General features: G+C 42.8%; 1 protein-coding gene across 3 annotated transcripts in view; it reads left to right on the top strand.

Moving 5' to 3' along the window:
* Positions 1-18,551, top strand: part of IBTK (inhibitor of Bruton tyrosine kinase) — a 103,996-nt gene that overhangs the window by 40,848 nt on the left and 44,597 nt on the right. For all 3 annotated transcript variants that reach the window (XM_074948033.1, XM_074948034.1, XM_074948035.1), the window contains exons 13-20: positions 240-326; positions 4,633-4,715; positions 4,811-4,848; positions 6,572-6,668; positions 7,334-7,435; positions 8,450-8,567; positions 10,180-10,240; positions 11,848-11,975. In XM_074948033.1, the coding sequence (XP_074804134.1) occupies positions 240-326; positions 4,633-4,715; positions 4,811-4,848; positions 6,572-6,668; positions 7,334-7,435; positions 8,450-8,567; positions 10,180-10,240; positions 11,848-11,975 (714 nt within the window). The remainder of the gene's footprint in view (positions 1-239; positions 327-4,632; positions 4,716-4,810; positions 4,849-6,571; positions 6,669-7,333; positions 7,436-8,449; positions 8,568-10,179; positions 10,241-11,847; positions 11,976-18,551) is intronic.

Below are 18,551 nucleotides of genomic sequence, written 5' to 3'. Positions count from 1 at the left end.
GGAGTAATAAAGTGGTAGAGAGAAGCCTAGCAATCTGTTTTTTTTATATCCGTTTCATATCTATGCTGAAGGATCAGTCCGTTTCTTAATAGACTTCCTAGGTTTCTGTGAAGTGCATTTGTTGTCCTTTCATTTGTGGTCACAATGTTAAGTGGTACTAAATTTCAAACCTATTTTTCTTTATCATTATAACTATCAGTAATGTAGAATAATGATGTTTGTAATATTTGTGCCTGCAGATTGGATGGAGTTAAACTAGAAAATGGAAAAATTAATGTTGTCAGCAGGAAAAATGGAACCAAACCAAAGTTAAACCCCCAAAAATGGTAAGTTTTAAAATCTAGCGACGTCAAGTCTCTGTGTGTGTATCTGACCTTATTTTTTAGTACCTTTCACTTCATTTTGAATTAAGTAGACACTAAGCAGATGCAACAAAAAATTTCAGTTTACAAAATTTTGGCAAAGTGTTATTACTTGTCAGGGGTGTATGTGTGTATTTCACAGTTAATGGTCATTGGAGAGAGATTCTTTGTATTTACCACGCTTTTGTAATTTGAGATACTGGATTAGTACTCAGAACCAGATCTCAATGATTGTGTTTGTCTGTTGTGCATTCACATTTTCCATGGCTTCATTTATATTATAGAATAGTAACATCAAAAAAAAACTTGTGACTTTTCCAGTCTGACATGCTCTGTCTGTTGCAGGGCTACATGTTGTTGTTCCTACTAAAGCTATGTAGATTTTGACTTCTTCAGTTAGAAATTTACAGGGTTGTTTAATGAGAAGAATCTCTGAAATATTTTCCCATGAGGGGAAATTACCTGAATTTTTACCCTACTGCTATTTATATCTGAATTACTTGGTCCTGTTTCAATGCTTACAGTAGTACTAAAGCTTAATTCTTTAACTTATGTTGGAATAGGCTATATTTAGGGCATATTTAATGGCAGTGAAAAACATCTCATGGACCATGAAATAAGCCCTTCCCCATGAAATCTGATCTCCCCCATGCTGTTGAGAGTGCCCCAGCCCGGGGGCTCCTAAATGCAAGTCCCAGCCAGGTTAGGGAGGGACAAGACTTGTCCTTCCCCTGCACGGCTGCTCTTTGGGGGAAGGATAAGACCCACCTCTGAGTGCCTTCCCCGCTGCAGGAAGCTCTGGGGCTGGGCAGCAGCCTTGGAGGTTCCTGCAGACGGAGGCTTGGTGAGATGGGTTTGATTTCCCCCATGCTGCTGGCAATGCCCCAACCAGGGGCTCCTAGCTGAGAATCCTGGCTGGGCTGGGGGGGCCAGGACTCTGTCCTTCCCCTGCATGGCTGCTTTTGGGGAGGACATCAGACCCACCTCTATGTACCTTCCCCTGCTGCAGGAAGCTCTGGGACTGGGCAGAAGCTCCAGAGATTCCTGCAGCCGGAGGAGGCTTCCGGCAGTGGAGGTGGGTCCAATCTCCCCTGTGCTGTGGGGGCCCCAGCAAGGGGTTGCTAGTCCCAACTGGCTGGGAGGGACAGGACTTTCTCTTGCCCTGCAGGCCTGCTGTTGGGTACCTCTCCCAGGTGCAAGTAGCTCTGCCCCCCCTCACCCTCCACTTGCTTCCTTTCCCTATCGTTTTGCAGCTGTGGGGAGAGGGGTAATTGTACAGAGAACTGCCCTCCCCACCCTTCCAGATGCAATTGTTAGCTTGTTTCCATAAAAATAAAAAGAAAGATGAAGAACTTGAGAGAATTTTTTGATTGACACTTTACAGCAGTGAATCACACTCAGGGCTCAACTCACTGATCGGTAGATATGAACATTGGGGCAGTTTTGTAGCATAGTAATCTCAATTGGCATCCTACCGGAAGACAAGTGAAATTACAAGTGTAAAATGAGGGTCCAAAGTAAATCAAAAACCTCTAAAATCATTAATGCAGTGGATCAAGTGAAAGAATTTTGGCTTCCAAATTCTACATGCTGATGGTGACAAACTACTTTGTACAGACTGCAATGTTTTGTTGGATCATACACGTCAGGCAACAGTTCAGCGCCACTTAGACTTGGAAACTCATCAAGGCAGAAAGAGGGCTGCACATAGTGCATTGCTGGTAAACGAAAAATTAAAAAAACAATTTCATCTTTTTCTTTTTCTTTTCTTTTTTTTTTAAAAAAGAAGATGACAGAGAGCTCTGAGACCTGTCATTTAGCTAGAATGAAACTTGTGGATGTGTTTGCAAATGCTAATATCCCACTGGAAAAACGTGATCGCCCAAAATGCCAGTTGCTTACCAACTGCGAATAAGTTACAACAGGACTACCTTCCAAAGGTTTTTGCTACACATTTTGAGGAGGTGAAGTATCAAATTAACGCATGTGAGTCTTTTGCAGTTATTTCGGATGAGTCCACAGTTGAGCAAAACAGCTATATACTGCATGTTCTGTTTGATTTTATTTCTGACAAGGCCAAAGATGTACAGACAGAAAAGCTAACGGTGCTTGCCAACTGCGTTTACTTCGATGCTGTTAACTATGGTAGAGTTTCTCAAGCGATAATTAAAACCATTTCAAAATATGGTGTGAACTTTGTCAAAGTATCTGCTTTCATAAGCAAAAATGCAACTTACATGATGAAATCTTTCAAATCTGTTCACCAAAGTCTAATGCCAAATGTTGTCCATATTACATGTAATGTACATATAATTTCTCTTGTCAGGGAGCTGTGGAGATGTGAGTTAGGGAAAGTTGATAACTGGTCAGCTACATTAAAATATCTTTAAACGCTGCCCTAGCCACAAACTGTGATACAAGGCAGCACATTGCACCATGACTGAAATCAGGGGGAAAAAATGGAACTTCCCCCAGAGCCAATAATTACTTGTTGAAATTTCTGATTTGAGGCTGTACAATACCATGCAGCTCACCTGATGTACTATTTGGAGTTCATCTCAGAAGAGCTCACACTGACACCGAAAATGCAGGTTCTAAACAATGCTCAGCTGAATGAGGAAGTTCAGTTCATTGCCAAGAATGCCACAGGACTGATGGACTTAATCACTTGGTTGGAATCTTGACATGTCACAATCCTCCAAGCATACAACAAAGTAATGGATGTACTGTTCTGGGCTGAAGCACAATCGAATGAAAATCACTCTGACAATGCTGAGTTAAATGCCAGTGCTCAGCAGGTGTTTTCTTGCATGGCAAAGAAGCTCAAACAATACTATTGCTATGGGAAAGAGTCAAGCAATGCAGCAAAAACTGCTCAAAAGTTTCAACAACATTCAGCAGGGTTCCTAAAAGTTGTGTGTATTTTTGACCCTGCACAAATGCACCTGTTGATGGTGGATTTACCTGGCCTAATGCAGTTACTGGCTTTGGCAAGAATTGTGGGCTGGAGATTCCTTCTTACAAAAATACAAAAGATGCGGACTGTAGTTTGCCTGTGCTACAGTTTTGAAACTCGGTGGAAAGCAGAATCCCCCATCTTGCAAGGCTAGCTCGGAACTGGCTGACAATTCCAACGAACTCCACAGATGCAGAGAGAGCTGTGTCTAAACACGAACAGGTGTTTTCAGCATAGAGACAGGGAATGAGGGAAGACACAGTTGCTGGATGCTCCATGTTGACGTTCAGTTAATAACATTAGGAACCAGAACTTTTTTTTTTTCCACTTGCTTTTGTTAACTTAAGGCAGTGGCTCTCCAGTATGAGGCTACCAATGGAGATCACTACCCTACAAAACCATATCAGATGCCCATATCTACCAAGCAGAGAGTTGAGCTCTGAGTGTTATTTGCTGCTGTAAAATGTCCATCAATAAATTCTGTCAAATTCACATGACCTTTATTTTATTGAAACAAGCTAATAATTGCATCTGGAAGGGGGGCAGCAGGGCTCACCCTGTACAGTGACTCCTCCACCTGCAGTTGCAGAGCAATGGGGGGCAGGAAGTGAGTGTGTGTGTGTGCGGGGGGAGGGTGTGCAGAGCTTTCTGCAGCCAGGAGATGTACTCAAGAGCAGAAGAAGAGGCAGTCCTGTCCCTCCCTAGCCTGACCGGGACTAGCAGCTAGGTGCCTGTAGGAAGTTCCAGAGCTCCTGCCCAGCTCAAACCTTCCTGCAGCAGGGAGAGGTCCCTGGAGTTGGGTCTGGCCTCCCCTTGAGAGGGCCCATGTAAGGGAAGAGGAAGTCCTCTCCCTCCCCAACCTGGTCAGGACTGGCAGCTAGGAGCCCTTTGCTGGGCCACTCCTGGCACCACAGGGGAGATCAGACCCACCTCCTGTGTCTGCAGGAAGCTTGGCTGCTCCTGCCTTCAGAGCACAGTCTTGAGAAGCAATAATTGGAAGATAGAATTGGTTTTGGAGGAAATCCTCTTCACTAGTTAGCTTGCTTTTTGACTAGCTTGGCTTATGGTGGGATTTTTTGTTTTTGTTAAATCCTTTTAAGACTGCTGAGAAATCTTGTTTGGTATGTTTACCATCATAAAGGTAAATGTATTGTGTTTCTAGTTAAATATTTGTATGTTCCTTCCCCTCTTTGAGAGGACAAGAAGCCTAATCCTGTCAAAGCTGGTTTCAAGCACAAAAGAGAAATGAACTGTTTTATAGAGTTTATATTTGCTAATAATTTCAGGATTATAACTGTTCTAAATGTCTTGTAGTTCGGACCTCTGTGATGTGACCATGAAATCTATAGATGGAAAGGAATTCCCTTGTCATAAATGTGTACTCTGTGCAAGACTTGGTATGTATGTAATATCTGTAGATTCTTTTGTTCACAATAACTTGCCTCTCATATTATGTCTCAAAATGAGCTTTTTTTTCTTTTTTTCTTTACAGATTACTTTCATAGGATGTTAAGCAGTTCTTGGATTGAGGTAAGCTTGCCAGTTAAAAATATGTGTGCCGTGTTAGTTGTTTTTCATTAATGTAAGTGAATGAAGATTTTCCTGTCTCTCAAATGAGATTTTGCCATTAACTGGAATGTAAATTAAAATACAGTTTGTGTAAAACTTGTAGGAAAATGGGAAATTTTAGCAGAGAAACTAATTTTGAACCGTTCAGAAACTGTATTAAATAAAAAAAAATTAAGCATAAATGTTATGAGACATGGTAATTTTATGTAAAAGCAGACTTTGAGTTAGTAAGTATATTGCTATCTTAGAAATTTCTACTGCAAATAATCTGTAGTATTATAAAAACTCCCCCAGTGAGTTTGAATTGCTAATATCCTTGGAGGTGTATTAAACTTCCTTCCTGCAGTAGGTCTTAATAAATGACATGTAGATAATATTAGTCTTCAAGTAGTGTCCCTATGAGTGCTCCACTTCAGGTGCGCTCACGCCCCATGTGTCTTTAATCAGAGATTTTTGATAGTAGTGCCTGTTTGGGCTGCATTTCCTCATGCCCTGCTCTGAGGTTACTTATGACTATGCAAGTGAACCGCCCTCAGTTCCTTCTCACCTGTCTTGGCCTGAGACGTAGGGTTAATGTGCCTTACTTTCAAAGTCTCTTAGCCTAGTTTCCCTTCTTTATTTTATTATTTTTCTTTAGTTATTTTATTAACTTTTGTATTTTGGGATTCAGGGGGATTTTCTCTTTATCTCTCTCCTCTTTGGGCAAGGGGTGCCTTCCCCTGCTAGATGCCATTGCCCCAGGGTATGCCAGGCTCGCTTCAAGCAGTGCGTCTCTTGCTGGGAGTCCTTCCTGGTCAGTGACCGGCATTCCCATTTTATCCACTACTTGGGAGAGTCTCATATCCTGCAAAAGTGTTCCATCTGCTCTACTTTTTTAAGGACTGAGCAAGAAAAAATCTGGAGCTGAAACTGAGGCTGTTAATGATGGAGTGTTCCTTTCAACTAGCCTCATGTCCAGGCCAGGAGACACTCCTCTCCTACCTCCTGCTCCCCAACCCAAACATCGGTCACTGAGTGAACACAGTGCCCTGTCAATTTCATCACATTCACCTGTGTTTACCTGAGGTAAATTCATGAAGAAAACCCATAGAAAATGGAGTCATTGTCCCCAGAAAGAGTCCATCTCAAAAAGACCTCAGTCCCTGTGAAGACTGCTGAGGAGTCCTTGTGTCCCACCCTGGGTATGGCTGAGGCTGCAGACATTCTTGGTACCAATCCTGTGCCTGGGGCTCTGGGCTCAGCAGAGAAAAAGGACAACAAGCATGCCTTGTATTGAGACCTTTGGTGCTGCACAAGCAGGGCACTGCATCATGGGAGCATTCAACCACTAAGAGAACTATACACACAATTCCTGTACTGTCTACATCTAAGTTGACCACTAAGATGGCCTTGGTACCCGGAAGATGTCATGTCCCATATGGTCTCAGCGCCCCCCAAGTCATCCTCATAAGCATCGACTACTTTGATCAGAATAGACTTGCCAAAGCAGCATATAGCATCGGTATTGACAACTGAATAGGGTCCCATCCTTCAAACCCATCCAGTACTGCAGGAGTTCAGATTCTCGAGAGACCTACTTGTTTTGGAGGAACTGGAGTTTCCCGTGTAATTCCTTGTAATCACCTTTGATTTTTAAATGATCAAGTTTTGAAATTGTACTCTTCTTATCCCTTTTTTCTTTTAGTCATCCTGTTGTGCAGCTCTGGAAATGCCAATCCATTCTGACATACTGCAGGTTATCCTGGATTACATCTATACAGATGAAGCTCCTGCAATAAAAGGTGCTGACAATATATTTGTTTCTGGAAATTGTAGAGTTGGGGGCATGAACAGCTGACAGCGAGTTTTTAAAAGGAATAAATTTCAGCTTGATCTCTTTCAAATAATTCTGCTATTTTCATTTTAATAAACAAGGAAAAGACACCTGAAGGGAGCAGAAAGTTTGGATATTATGCACTACAGTGTGAACTCTTTCAAATTAGAGACATTTGTGTGTTATGGGGAAGTGGTACCGTAAGTACCACAATTAGATTACCTTTTTTACTAAAAAGATATTGTATTGCCTTTTGAATCATATATGTTATTTGGTAAACCCCTACCAATATGATATCATTTTATACTTTGGAGTCAGTTGTAGTTTTACTGCAAGTGTTGATTCCTGCCACCTGCCCCAACCTTCGTTTTGCTGAAGACACCATGATCAGCTGCTTTTTCCACAAGCATTTCTGTGTTTTCTCTATGTTGCCCCTTTATATATAAGAAAAACTCCTTCTCTACAAGATTTGCAAAGCCACTACCATCTTGTCCTATTTTAAATCCCACTTCATAAGCTACCTATGCCATGACGCCTACAAAGCACAGTGGAGCAAACTGGCCTTTGAAACTTTTCTGAAGCATTTTTCACGTAACCAGTCATCTTTCTCATGCAACTTTTCTTCATTTCCAGACTCTCAAAATGTGGAATTTATTTGTAATGTTCTGGTGGTAGCAGACCAACTTCTTGTATCTCGACTGAAAGAAATGTGTGAAGTAGCCATTACTGAAAAACGTGAGTGTTTTACTATGTTTCTTAATGAAATGGCTGCATTTTTTCATTTTGTTAAAATAAACCCAGTTGTTTAGAAGGTAAGTGTTTTGAGCTTTTTTTGTGAGTTGCAGTGTGACGCTGCTTAACTCTGGCTGTGGCTATGGGAATGAAGGCGCGAATCTCCAGTTCATGTCATAGTTCTCTCTTGCCTAGACATCTGTGGTCACCCCCCTTCAGACTGCCCAACATTCTAGAACTAAAATAATCTTCTTGGCCTGCAACTTCAATCATGTCACTTCGCTTCAAGTATCTTTACCAGTTCTGGGTCTCTTACCTCATCAAATTCAAACTCCTTGTCCTCACTTTTTTAAGGCACTACACAATTTGTTTCATGTTTCTACCTAATTCCCATCTCATGTCCTTCCCTAACTCTCTTTTTTGTTACTCTTTTTGTGCTTTCAGACTTCTCTTGACAATGTCTTTTTGGGTGGAAATGCCTCCCTCTTCTAGCACACCAATCATCCTCACTCTTCTTCATCTCTCTTCTCAGAGTCTACTTGGCTTTCCTTGGTGACTTCCATTCCTGCCTTCTCTCACTACATCTTTTTCAGCTATAGAAAAATATTGGAGCTTAAGCTTTGTTCACAATATAAATTTATTCATGTTACTGTTTTAACCTCTGTTTCTCACTCTCTTTGTCTGTTTGCTCCATTTCCAAAGCTGATCTGTGCTTAGATTGTAGGCTTTTCATAGCTGTGACTATCTTTTCTATTTCTGTAAAGCATCAGTCAAATTCACGCTACATAAGTATTTAATAATAATAATGTTGCCTTGGGTGGAATCAGGGCCACTTAAGCATTAGTGCTCCTGTCTAATGAAACAGGAAAAGGGTTTATTTTTATTCATTTTTCATAACCTGATCTCTCCTCCCCTCCCCCCTCCCAATTCATACTGTATATCTTGAAGTAATAAGTGATTACAGAACAAAATTGCAGTATGTTCTCTAGTTAAGTCTGTGATGTTTCTTCTTTCCAGTCACTTTAAAGAATGCTACTGAGCTGCTGGAGTTTTCAGCAACATACAGTGCTGAACAGTTAAAACTGTCCTGCTTGCAGTTCATAGGACTAAATATGGCAGCCTTGCTGGAAGCGAGGTAAGAGTGGATGTAGGTGTTGCAGTATGCTTTGAACCATAAAAGTGAAATACTGCAAAAGGGTGGAACTGTCGGAAGAATTATCAGGAAATGTTACGAGTGATAGTTGAGAATGTAACCAAAAATCCTCAGCTGCAGTGGTATACATTTGTGCTGAAACTCTGTGCCCTATCTTGCAAGTTATGTATCTGTTTCACCTCTACTACAACGCATAATAAAGTGTTACTTCCGTAATCCTGAGGCAAAAAGAGCCTGTTCCAAAGCCCACTGAGATAAGTCAGTAGGAATCTTTCCACTGATGTGGGCTTTGAATCAGGCCTAAGAATGGAGACCTGCAAGGTAGCTCTGGAAGACATTTCAAAATGGTTATAAATAGGGCTAGGTGAAATTTTTTCGGACAAAAATTTCAGATTTTATTTATTCATGAACAACCCCAAATTTGTCATTGTTTTCACCTGAGATTTTTTTTCAGGATCAGCGTCAGAAAACTGTTTTGTCCTTCCATCGCCCTCTATAACTTTAGCCGAGGAGCTAGGGGCACTTTCCTGGGATGTGGGAAACACAGGTTTGAATCCCTACTCTGGAGCAGGGACTTGAATCCCTCCTCTGAATCAAGCAGAGAAGATTTGAATCCACATCTACTACCTCCCAGGAGAGTGCCTTAATCACCAGGCTATCGAATCATTCTCACTCTGTCCCTCTATTTGGCCCAATTAATATTTGAGTTTTTATACAAAGTGGAACACCTTTAAGAGCAGAGACTGAGAGCAACCTACCCGAGAATAGCCTAGTACCTGGCAAGGAGAGATGTGAGTTCAAGTTCCTGTTTCAGAGTAGGGATTCAAACCTGAGTTGCCCACATCCCAGGCGAGTGCCCTGAGCTTTGGGCTACGTATTGTAAGGGAGAGGGGGAGGAACATGCGTAGTTTCTTGAAGCTGGACCGAAACAAACTTTTCCAATTTGCTGACACAGACCAAACATTTTTGGAACAGACTGTTTTCTGTGATTTTTTTTTTTTTTTTTTTTTTTTCAATTTGCTGGTCGAACTAAAAATCCAGTTTGCTCAGCTCTAGCCATGAGCATCATGTTGGTATTTTTTACATACCTGATTGCTGTTGCAGTTTCAGTGTAAACAGTTTCTCTTTAAAATAATTGCTGAATTCACACATGGTAGGTATATAATATGTTACAAGCAAGTAAATGGGATTAAAGCAAAGACCTCAATTTTTATTACCTGCAACAGTAATTTTACTTAAAGGGTTAATCTGCACCATATCCCAGACAAACTCTTTATGTAGCAAATTGATTAAAAAACTAAACAAAATCTTGCTTGTTAGAAGCTATGCAATGCCTTGGATTGTTAGATTGTATTGTAAAGGAGCCAAACAAGTAGGCAAAAGGTAGATGAGAAAGTAATTTAAGATTTGATGATCTAGCTAAAGTAGGATGTTAGTGCTCATCACCATAATATCTAATGCTATCACCTCTACGTATGTGTACCCCTAAACTGTAATTATTTGAATCCTATTGAACAAATATCTTGCAGTTTGAATCAAATGACTTAAACTATGGTAAATGAGACCGAGGCTATAACTATCTGTCTTGTTTTAGGACTCTAGATGTCTTAAGTGATGAAGTTTTGAAGGACCTTTCTGTGTCTTACAGAAAAATGGTAAGCTATACCTAAGTCAGTGAAAATTGACTACTTTAAAAATGAACATTGAGTTAAGCTGATAAATATGTGTCAAATGCTCATCAGGTGGGCAGTGGTCCTTCAAAACATTAATCCAGAAATAAATTTAATCTATATTTTTTTAAATTTTTCTTTACTTCGGAAATTTTCTGATAGTTACACATTTATTACCACTGCAACATGCATAATTCTGTGTTCCATTAAGACTATCAGTCATGTGCATGTAATGGTATTAATGGCACCACAGAACATATGTTCTAAATTGGCTTTAGTAAACAAACGAGTGTCGGGTAATTCTATGCAGAGGAAGAATTTGTGGTGTGGGGGGAAGAGGTAACACTCATTTTTAGTGGAATTGGTAGCTTCCAAGAATATCTAATTCTGCTTTCCTGTTCTAATATTCGTAGGGCAGTGTAGGAAGAATTAATATTGAGTGAAACTTTGCCAGTAAGCAAGGGAGAGTCAGCATATAGTATAAACTATTTTTCTTCTTTAATACTTTAATGGTAAGAGACTGTGATTGGGCATAAATCTGTGCCATTCTTCTATGAAGTATCCTAGTCAGTTTTTAAATTAAGTTCTGAACCTCTACGTTTTCTTTAAAAGAATTAAAGAACGTGTAGATGTGGGAGTGTTTGTGTGTATGCTTTTTTTTTTTTTTAATTATAAATTTCCTTGGTCTTGTAGGCTGTAATGCATAATGGTGATAATACCTGGATTCTAAAATTATGTATTCGAGTGATTATAATCTGGTACAGAGGTTCTCAAATTGCGGTCCGCGGGTCACCAGTGGTCCGTGAGCTTCATTTAGGTGGTCCGCAGATAGATCTATCTAAGGTGTACACCTGGGTGGCCACACATGAGAGAATGAAGGGCCACCCACCTAATTAGCGGAGCCACGCAGGCATGGCTCTGCTAATTAGGTGCCTGGATCCTGGAGAAGATGCACATGTATGGTGAGCTAGTGGCCTTGTGGGGAATAGGGGGTAGGTGGGAGGGGGAAATGGGGTGAGAAGAGGGAGTGGGGGGAATTTGGGACTTGCAGGGCTGTGGTGGCCAGAGAAAGAGGTGACTTTCCCTATCTCCAGGGCTGCTGCTGCCAGGGAGAGATGGCCCTCCTCCCCAGCCTCAGCTCTGTGGCTGCTGTGGCGGGGGGAGAGACCTCCCTCCTTCTCAGTCATAGCTTGGGGGCTGCCATGGTGGGGGAGAGAGGGAGAGACCCCCCTCTTTCCCAGCCCCAGCTCAGGGGCTGCTGCAGCAGGGGAGAGAGGGCACATCCATCACATTAGAAAGGGAAGATATGAAAATGAGTTGTGTGCTTTTATTTCTAGAACAAAAAAAGTTTATTATTAAGGTTTTTTTTAATGAGGTACTTTTATCCAAAGCACGTTACAATAGTTAGCTAATGGTACAAACAACATTTGGAAAGATCGTTAAGTGGTCCGCTGAGACCCTCAGCAATTTTCAAGTGATCCGCAAAAAAAAAAAATTTGAGAACCACTGATCTGGTACTTCTGCAAGAAATAGTTTGCTTTCTACTATACAGCTTAAGAGGATCAGTGTAACAATAACTCTTGATATTTCAGATTCCAGCTATGGTCAGGAGAGTGATTACTCCATATCAAGATGGACCTGACATTAGCTCTTTGGAGCCTGATGACAGAGAAAACTTTGTCTTTTTGAAAGAAGAAATGAATACAGAACTAACATCTCAGTAAGTCTTATGTTTTCTTCCTTTGATTGCTGAAATAGTTGGCCTCTGTAGTTCTTGGCATTCATCACTCCAACCAAGTGCACTACACGTAGCAGTATCTTTCTTGTAGGATATCGATTATCTCTTTTCACAGCTAAAAGTCAAGAGCATTGGTGGCACCAAACTAATGGATAGAGTTAAAATACAAAAATAGAAGAAATGCAGGTTCCAAAATCTTTTTCAAAGTTAAAATGAGGTGAGCAAAAATGGCAAAAGGAGCAGTTCAGAATGATGTTTAGGCTGAGTGGAGATGAGGCTAGTTATGTAGAGCTGAGTTATGGAGCTCCTTGAAACTAAAGATAAGCGTAAACTTTAAATGGAGTGGGGATAATCCACTAAAGTGATTTGAGGAGGAAGAGGAGATGATATCAAAAAGAGAACTCCTTTGATTGGGAGTGGGGTGACAGTGTTTGAGTGGATTGTAGTTGGAACAGAAAGATGGGAGTGTAGGTGGCTGGAGAGGAGAGTGTTAAAGTAACCAAAGCATGAGAAATAGGGAGTAGGCGGGGAATTAACAAATTTTTAGAGACTAGAGCAGGGGTAGGCAAACTTTTTTTGGCCCAAGGGCCATACTGGGGTGCGAAACTGTATGGAGGGCTGGGTAGGGAGGGCTGTGCCTCCCCAAACAGCCTGGCCCCCGCCCCCATCCGACCCCCGCACTCCCCCCCCCCCCCACAACTGCCCCCCTCAGAACTCCCCCCCCATCCAACACCCCCCCACCCCGCTCCTTGTCCCCTGACCGCCCCCTCCCGGTACCCACTTCCCCAACCGCCCCCCCGCCCGGGACCTCACCCCCTATCCACTCCCCCGTCCCCTGACTGCCCCAATCCCTATCCTCACCCCCCTGAACCTCTTCCCCATCCAACTGCTCTCTGTCCCCTGACTGCCCCCCGGGACTCCCTGCCCCATATCCAACCCTCTGGCCCCCTTACCATGCTGCTCAGAGCAGCACGTCTGGAGCCGTGCTGCCCAGCCGGAGCCAGACGCACTGCCCTGCATGAGCGTGCAGCCCCGCCGCCCAGAGCGCTGCCCGCGCGGCGGCATCACTACAGGAGAGGGGGAACAGCAGGGGAGGGGCTGGGGGCTAGCCTCCCCGGCTCGGAGCTCAGGGGCGGGGCAGGACAGTCCTGTGGGCCGGATGTGGCCTGCGGGCCGTAGTTTGCCCACTTCTGGACTAGAGGAAGAAGTGGCAAGATCTGCTGGATCTTGAAATTGGAGAAGATTTTAAAATGATTCCATGTTGTGAGGTTGTGTAGCAAGATGTATGGTGGTGCAATTAACAAAAAGGGTTCAAGAGCAGAAGGCTTTGAAGGAGACATGATAAACCCAGTTTTAGACTTGCTGGGTCCAGGAAGAGGTGTCAGAGGCAGGCACAGATCTATGACTAGATGGAGCATGAGAGGTCATGGGTAGAAGGGGATGCATTTGGCAGTAATCCGTGTTCAGGTGGTAGTAGAAGCCATGGGAACAAATAAGATCACCAAAGAGAGAGGCGAGGACATCAATTTAATATTCTATGGAAAACCTGCGTTTAGAAACAATGTTTAAGAAACCAAAATTAATGATAGTTAAGGGCTGGAGAAGTCTACATCTGCTGTACTGTATTAAAGTTCAATGTAAGAGAAATTTTGTTTGCAAATGAGCCTCATACTACACTCTTTAAAAAAAATTTGTGGCTTTTTTCCATCTAAAAGGTTAATAAGCTTTTTGCCTCTGATGTCTGATCAGACTGACCTTCGCTTTTTCAGAGCTGTCTGTGCAGTGAAATGTGGTAGACCCCTGCTAGTTTCTTTTCTCCTACCACTCATTCTGACTGGTGGCACTGTTAGTAGAACTGTAGGAGGTGAAGTCAGGTGTATGCATAGAGTGCACCTAGATCAGGGGTGGGCAAACTAAGGCTCGGGGGCTGTATCCGGCCCTCCAGACATCTTAATCTGGCCCTTGAGCTCCTGCCGGGGAACAGGGTACCTGCTTCACACGGCACCTGGAAGCGGCAGCATGTCTGTCTGTCTCTCTCTCTCTCTCCTCCCCCCCACCCCAGCTCCTACGCATAGGGGCAGCCAGGGGCTTCCACAAGCGTCGCCCCCGCACACCTCCCGTTGGCTGGGAACCATGGCCAATGGGAGCTGTAGGGGTGGCACCTGTGGACGGGGCAACGCGCAGAGCCGCCTGGCTGCACCTCCATGTAGGAGCCGGAGGGGGGACATGCCACCACTTCTGGGAGCTGCTTGAAGTAAGCGCCCCCCCAGAGCCTGCACCCCTGACCCCCTCCCATGCCCCAACCCCCTGCCCCAGCCCTGATCCCCATCCTGCCCTCTGAACCCCTTGGTCCCAGCCCGGAGCACCTGCATCCCCAACCCCTCATCCCCACCCCAGAGTCCGCACCCCCAGCTGGAGCCCTTCCCCTCTCCCCGCACCCCAACCCTCAATTTCATGCCTGTCATACAATTTCCATACCCAGATGTGGCCCTCAAGCCAAAAAGTTTGCCCACCCCGACCTAGATGTATGGAGTTCTGTGCAGCCACTACAAAGGCATTGGGCTCTTATTATCCTATTGTAGCTTATGTAGCTTTCGTGTGCTTCAGTTAACTCCAGTATTTTTGCAAGTAGCAAATGGGAATCATGGGAAGAAGTGACTTGAGGCTGAATGAACAGAATTTGTGAATAATAAAAAAATAACACTTTTCAGCAGTTGATTTCAAAGTGCTTTACAGAGGCGGTTGGCATCATTACTACATTTTACAAAAAATGGGGAAACTGAGGAACAGAGGTGAAGTGACTTGTTCAAGGTCACCTAATAGGTTATTAATAGAGCTTGGTACAGAATTAATGTCTCCCTGAAAGTCTGGTGCATTATCCACTAGGCAACGCTACCTCCTACTGCATAACACCATTTATGTATTTTCCAGCAGAGTATGTGGAGAAGAGTAGTAGACCTTTTATGATAACTGTAAGAACTGAGAATTCAAGAATTGTTCAAAAATAATACTAAGCATCTCTAAGGCACCTTCTGTCAGAGGGTTTCAAACCACTTACAGAAATGGGTTTCAATGCCACAACTTTGAGATAAATATGCATATTCCCCATTTTCAATTTCTGGAAACTCAGTCACAATTAAGTGATTTGTGGAGCTGATTAAAAATTTTCAAAAATCAAATTTTTTTCATGCATTTCTGTGGGAAAATTTTGCTTTCTAAATCAGCTATAGTTTCTTGTATGCAAAGGAAACTAGGAATAGAACAGTTCTTGTCTCCTAGTCCTATTTCTTTTAATCACAAAACCATTTTTCCTCCTTTGTCCCTCCTATGTCATTGTACTCTTCTTTGTATGTGATCTTTGACTGAAGAGTGTGTGTGCATAACATCACTTGCATATCTTCCACCAGTCTTAGATAATTTTTTCTAGATTCCCTCTTGCTGCTTGCAGTATTCCACAGAAGCACTGGTAATAGTAGCATATACAATGGTGTCAAATAATGCTTGATGAGGACAAAGCATCGGATCTTTGGCAGACCCACTGAATCCTGCAGTACTCCATAGGGTCCCATGAACCATGCTGTGAGAAACAACGTTTTTTTAACTGGCTGCATTATGTATATAGCTTTTTTAAAAAAGCTGCTGATCTAGAATGTTGGCAAACCTGTGTTCAAATAATTTATTAAACACCTGTTTGAATATTCTAAAGTTTTTCTCTTTGGAAAATACTTATAGAAGAAGTAAGCACCACGGATGCAAATAATGCTGCAGTATACCACATTTAGCACGGAAGAGGAACATAACAAATCTTCCAAGTTTTGACACATCAGAATTGGGTAGTTAGTGCTTTTAAAATTCATATTACACAGTTAATCAGTAGTCATGTTCCTGATTATCTTCCACTTGAGGCTCCAGAAATGGTTTAATTAAACCCTGAGTCGTACCACCCAGTGGGTGTTTCAGGAGCAGTGAAGAAGATTAAAATTATGAATATATAATGTACTTTAAAAATCTGTTATACGTCACTGTCGTGTAGGAGCCTGGATAAAATAGGCAATATAGGAAGAAGAATGATTGGCTAAGATTAAAACTGTATAATCCAGTGTAACAACAAAGGTATATTACATTTGCTAATTGTTGCAACAGTGCAAAAAGTTTTGGCCCTTTTTGGGAGGCTTGACTTTTTGTCTTAAAGTCTCTCAAAGTACCTAAGCCTTATCAGGAGTCCACGACAACTGTTTCATTGTGTCCTTTACTTTATTTCATTCTTGGACCTTTTAAAGTACATTATTACAATTGTTATGTGTAAAAGGGCAATAGAAATTCTATGAAATAGGAATATTGTAGTCAGTTATGGGTCACATAACTCTTTAATTTTGGTACAATGAATAAAAGCTGTTTGGATTTTTTCCCCCCACTTTTTCCAGTTGTTTGACTAAGGATAAGCATCCTGTCTACATGACTGTTTACAAGCTATACTACCAGTGTAATAACATTGTTGTTTTGGAGACCGTGTTTGTACCGGTTTCAGAGTAGCAGCCGTGTTAGTCTGTATACACAAAAAGAAAAGGAGGACTTGTGGCACCTAAGAGACTAACAAATTTATTTGAGCATAAGCTTTTGTGAGCTACAGCTCACTTCATCGGATGCATTCAGTGGAAAATACAGTGGGGAGATTTATATACACAGAGAACATGAAACAATGAGTGTTACCATACACACTGTAAGGAGAGTGATCAGGTAAGGTGAGCTATAACCAGCAGGAGAGTGGGGGTGGGGGAGGGGGGAACCTTTTGTAGTGATAATCACGGTGGGCCATTTCCAACAGTTGACAAGAACGTCTGAGGAACAGTTGGGGGGAGGGGAATAAACAGGGGGAAATAGTTTTACTTGTGTAATGACGCATCCACTCCCAGTCTTTATTCAAGCCGAAGTTAATTGTATCCAGTTTGCAAATTAATTCCAATTCAGCAGTCTCTCGTTGGAGTCTGTTTTTGAAGTTTTTTTGTTGAAGAATTGCCACTTTTAGGTCTGTAATCGAGTGACCAAAGAGATTGAATTGTTCTCCGACTGGTTTTTGAATGTTATAATTCTTGACATCTGATTTGTGTCCATTTATTCTTTTACATAGAGACTGTCCAGTTTGGCCAATGTACATGGCAGAGGAGCATTGCTGGCACATGATGGCATATATCACATTGGTAGATGTGCAGGTGAACGAGCCTCTGATAGTGTGGCTGATGTGATTAGACCCTATGATGGTGTCCCCTGAGTAGATATGTGGGCACAGTTGGCAACGGGCTTTGTTGCAAGGATAGGTTCCTGGGTTAGTGGTTCTGTTGTGTGGTATGTGGTTGCTGGTGAGTATCTGCTTCAGGTTGGGGGGCTGTCTGTAAGCAAGGACTGGCCTGTCTCCCAAGATCTGTGAGAGTAATTGCTCATCCTTCAGGATAGGTTGTAGATCCTTGATGATGCATTGGGGAGGTTTTAGTTGGGGGCTGAAGGTGATGGCTAGTGGCGTTCTGTTATTTTCTTTGTTGGGCTAGTCCTGTAGTAGGTAACTTCTGGGTACTCTTCTGGCTCTGTCACTCTGTTTCTTCACTTCAGCAGGTGGGTATTGTAGTTGTAAGAACGCTTGATAGAGATCTTGTAGGTGTTTGTCTCTGTCTGAGGGGTTGGAGCAAATGCGGTTGTATCGTAGAGCTTGGCTGTAGACAATGGATCGTGTGGTGTGGTCTGGGTGAAAGCTGGAGGCATGTAGGTAGGCATAGCGGTCAGTAGGTTTCCGGTGTAGGGTGATGTTTATGTGATCATCGCTTATTAGCACCGTAGTGTCCAGGAAGTGGATCTCTTGTGTGGACTGATCCAGGCTGAGGTTGATGGTGGGATGGAAATTGTTGAAATCATGGTGGAATTCCTCAAGAGCTTCTTTTCCATGGGTCCAGATGATGAAGATGTCATCAATGTAGCGCAAGTAGAGTAGGGGCATTAGGGGACGAGAACTGACGAAGCATTGTTCTAAGTCAGCCATAAAAATGTTGGCATACTGTGGGGCCATGCGGGTACCCATAGCAGTGCCACTGATTTGAAGGTATACATTGTCCCCAAATGTGAAGTAGTTATGGGTGAGGACAAAGTTCAGCCACCAGATTTGCCGTGACATTATCAGGGATACTGTTCCTGAGGGCTCGTAGTCCATCTTTGTGTGGAATGTTAGTGTAGAGGGCTTCTGCATCCATAGTGGCCGGGATGGTGTTATCAGGAAGATCACCGATGGATTGTAGTTTCCTCAGGAAGTCAGTGGTGTCTCAAAGATAGCTGGGAGTGCTGGTAGCGCTGGTATTGTAGGGCCTGAGGAGGGAGTCTACATAGCCAGACAATCCTGCTGTTAGGGTGCCAATGTCTGAGATGATGGGGCGTCCAGGATTTCCAGGTTTATGGATCTTGGGTAGCAGATTGAATACCCCAGGTCGGGGTTCCAGGGGTGTGTCTGTGCGGATTTGTTCTTGTGCTTTTTCAGGGAGTTTCTTGAGCAAATGTTGTAGCTTCTTTCGGTAACCC

This window comes from Natator depressus, chromosome 3 (assembly GCF_965152275.1).
Source record: "Natator depressus isolate rNatDep1 chromosome 3, rNatDep2.hap1, whole genome shotgun sequence".
NCBI lineage: Eukaryota > Metazoa > Chordata > Testudines > Cheloniidae > Natator > Natator depressus.
The sequence above is the reverse complement of the archived record's forward strand: the minus strand, read 5'-3'. Positions and strand labels throughout refer to the sequence as shown.